We start from the raw sequence: 2,802 nt of genomic DNA, 5'->3' as shown, positions 1-2,802 counted from the left end.
CTCTCTATTCCTGGCTCCCTCAGGCTCACTTCTCTTTATCAGCTCAGCCACTAGCCACTTCTCAACAGCTGGACTCTGTCCCCCTTGATGTCTCTGCGACCCCCCTTCTCACTCCATTCCAGGAAGACAGGAAGGTTGACTCCCAATGTTCTGGCACAGAGGATTCATCTCTGACCATACTAGGCCTTAACTAGGATTCTAAGTATTAATTATATAACCACTTACATCAGCTAATACCAAATAAGGTCTATATGAGCTACATAATGTTCTATCACCTATTTCCTCTGGAATAGGGTTTATTTTTCACCACTACAGCAGAGACCAAGCTGAGGAGCCGACCTCAGTTGCTGTGGACAGCTGGGTCTACCGCAAGGCGCACAAACTCACTGGTCCAAGCCCCAGTGGCTAGGACCCTACAAGGTAGCAGAAAGCACCACACACTGTGTTAAACTGTGGCTCACTGATAACAAGTTAAGTAACTGGATCCACAAAACAAACTGCACACCAGCAGAGGATCCCACTGTTCGCACAGTAAGTCAAAGCCTTTAACATCTTGACTCAGGTCATCCCCCTGCCAGTCAGGTGGGACTCATAGCTTTTCAGATAAAGCATTTTCAAGAACCTCAACAAAGTTCAGCTGCCAGTAAATATCTGAGAACTTTTTAAACTCACTCACAATAGAAGATTTCAGACAGCAGGGATTCATACTTCATACATGTTCAGTCAGCCAGCCTAATTTTCAGCATCTTAAGTCAAGTGAACCCTTACCATTCAACAGCTGACCAACACTGTAGTGCTCAAGATTTCTGGTTTTTCCCTTTAGTTTGTGACTTGTCTGTATGCTTTTAATATCTTCCACATAGAAATGAACAGCATGATGTCATTTATTGGGGCACTGAAAAAAGTCTTGTAAAAAGCCGCAGTAAAACAGGTCTACCAACAACAGTGGACTTGGGCCTCCAGAGTTTGATCAAGTTGTTTACATGTTGGTCACTCTTGGTGGAAAGTTTAATGTGATCCATGGAGGCTGAAGCAGTCTGATAAAAATATCTGACAGGCTCAGACAGTTCTCTTTCCATCTTTTGGAGATGAGCAAACACTAAGTACATTCCAAGGCCAGGTCATTTTTGATTCACATATTCCTGTTATATAATTTCCCTCTTTCTAAATGGATGAAGAATTAAATGCAACATATATAATTCTTGACAGACTTGTGGAGCTTCACAAATACAGATACCTTTATTTTAGGGTTGTTTTTACTGTATATATTCTAATAATCTACAGTAATTCTACTATTGTGTACCTGATCTAGAACCACCGTGACCTTCATGAGCCTATGTACATTTTCATTGCAGCCTTGTTACTGAACTGTGTTCTTTTCAGCACTAATATCTACCCGAAGCTGTTGGTCGACTTTTTATCTGAATAACAGACCGTATCTCATCGAGCATGTCTTGTTCAGTTTTACATGTTTTATACTTTAGGTGGTTCAGAGTTCTTACTGTTGGCAGCCATGGCCTATGACAGATACTGTATGTGTCTATATGTAAACCTCTGCAATATCAAACTGTGTCATGAGAAGAAAAATTGTTATTATTTTTCTGGCTTTATCTTGGCTTGTTCCTCTGTGTTTGTTTGTGGGTTTAGTGGTACTGACTTCTAATCAGAAAATCTGTAGCTTTACTCTGAAAGTCATTTTTTGTAATAACTCCATTTACAACCTATTCTGTGTGCCTTCAAGAGGAGTATCTATTTTTGTAAATGTTGTGGTGCTTCCTGTTCTCTTCATACTTTTCACATACAGCAGGATATTTATAATATGTTTCCACAGTGGTGGAGAAGTCAGGAGCAAAGCTGCACAGACCTGTAGTGATGGCCGTTTGACACCCAAGGCTCTGACACATGCGCGGTAGCTCATAAAGCAATTGTCTCGAACCACTGTGCTGAGGCGTGTTTCGGTCACGTGACTAGTGACATTTGAATCACTTGAGTGACGTCCGAAGCAGTTGGGTTCGTCGGACGTCAGGTGAATCAGTTGATTGGTTCGGTTTGTCATGTGAATCACTTTGGATCAAGTGTGTTCAGAGATAGGATATCCCTATTTACTGGTGTTCATTTGAATCTGTCTTTGCAGAGTAGGTTGGTTTGTTGCTTTGAGAGTTAGTAGTGTTGATTGTGTATTTAGTGGAGAATCACTGTAGATAGTGAGATAGATCAATAGAAAGCTAGATAGTAAGTTACATAGAGAAAGAGATAAAATAATTACATAGATAAATAACACTAGATATAGTTACATAGATAGTCCTAAATAACGTTAGATATAGATAAGATATATTGCATATATAGTTACCCAAACCTCTATGAATTATCCAAGCATTTCCTGTGTACCCCATCCTCATCTGTGCCATGTGAACGGGTTTTTTCCAAGACTGGGGAAATAATAATTATAATAATAAAGCTTTATTTATATAGCACTTTACAGCTCCGGGGAGCACAAAGTGCTGCACAATAGAACATGTATACAATACTAGAACAATAAAACCTAAACAAGAATAAAACACAAATTTCCAAAATCGGAGCAATAAAAACTTCCATATCAAGATACAAATAGCATAAAACAAAAAGTTAAAAGACGTCCCTTCAGGACAAATAAAACGGATTAAACACCAAAGGCCTGTTTAAAAAGGTGAGTTTTTAAAGTTGACTTAAAAACCGCTAGCTTGGTTATGGACCGAAGCTCTAGCGGTAAAGAATTCCAGAGTCTGGGGCCACACACAGCAAAAGAGCGGTCGCCCCATTTTT

At 39.7% G+C, this 2,802-nt stretch overlaps 1 protein-coding gene across 1 annotated transcript; it reads left to right on the top strand.

Moving 5' to 3' along the window:
• Positions 1 to 1,336: 1,336 nt before the first annotated feature.
• On the top strand, positions 1,337 to 1,913 carry LOC109952979 (olfactory receptor 2AG2-like). Its single transcript, XM_020588307.1, is given in 3 exon segments — positions 1,337 to 1,531; positions 1,534 to 1,569; positions 1,572 to 1,913. Coding segments are annotated over 3 exon segments (573 nt in total).
• Positions 1,914 to 2,802: the final 889 nt, after the last annotated feature.

Source organism: Monopterus albus, unplaced genomic scaffold (assembly GCF_001952655.1).
Source record: "Monopterus albus unplaced genomic scaffold, M_albus_1.0 scaffold525.1, whole genome shotgun sequence".
In the NCBI taxonomy this organism is placed as follows: domain Eukaryota; kingdom Metazoa; phylum Chordata; class Actinopteri; order Synbranchiformes; family Synbranchidae; genus Monopterus; species Monopterus albus.
Note: the sequence above shows the minus strand (reverse complement) of the source record. Positions and strands in the feature narration are given on the sequence as shown.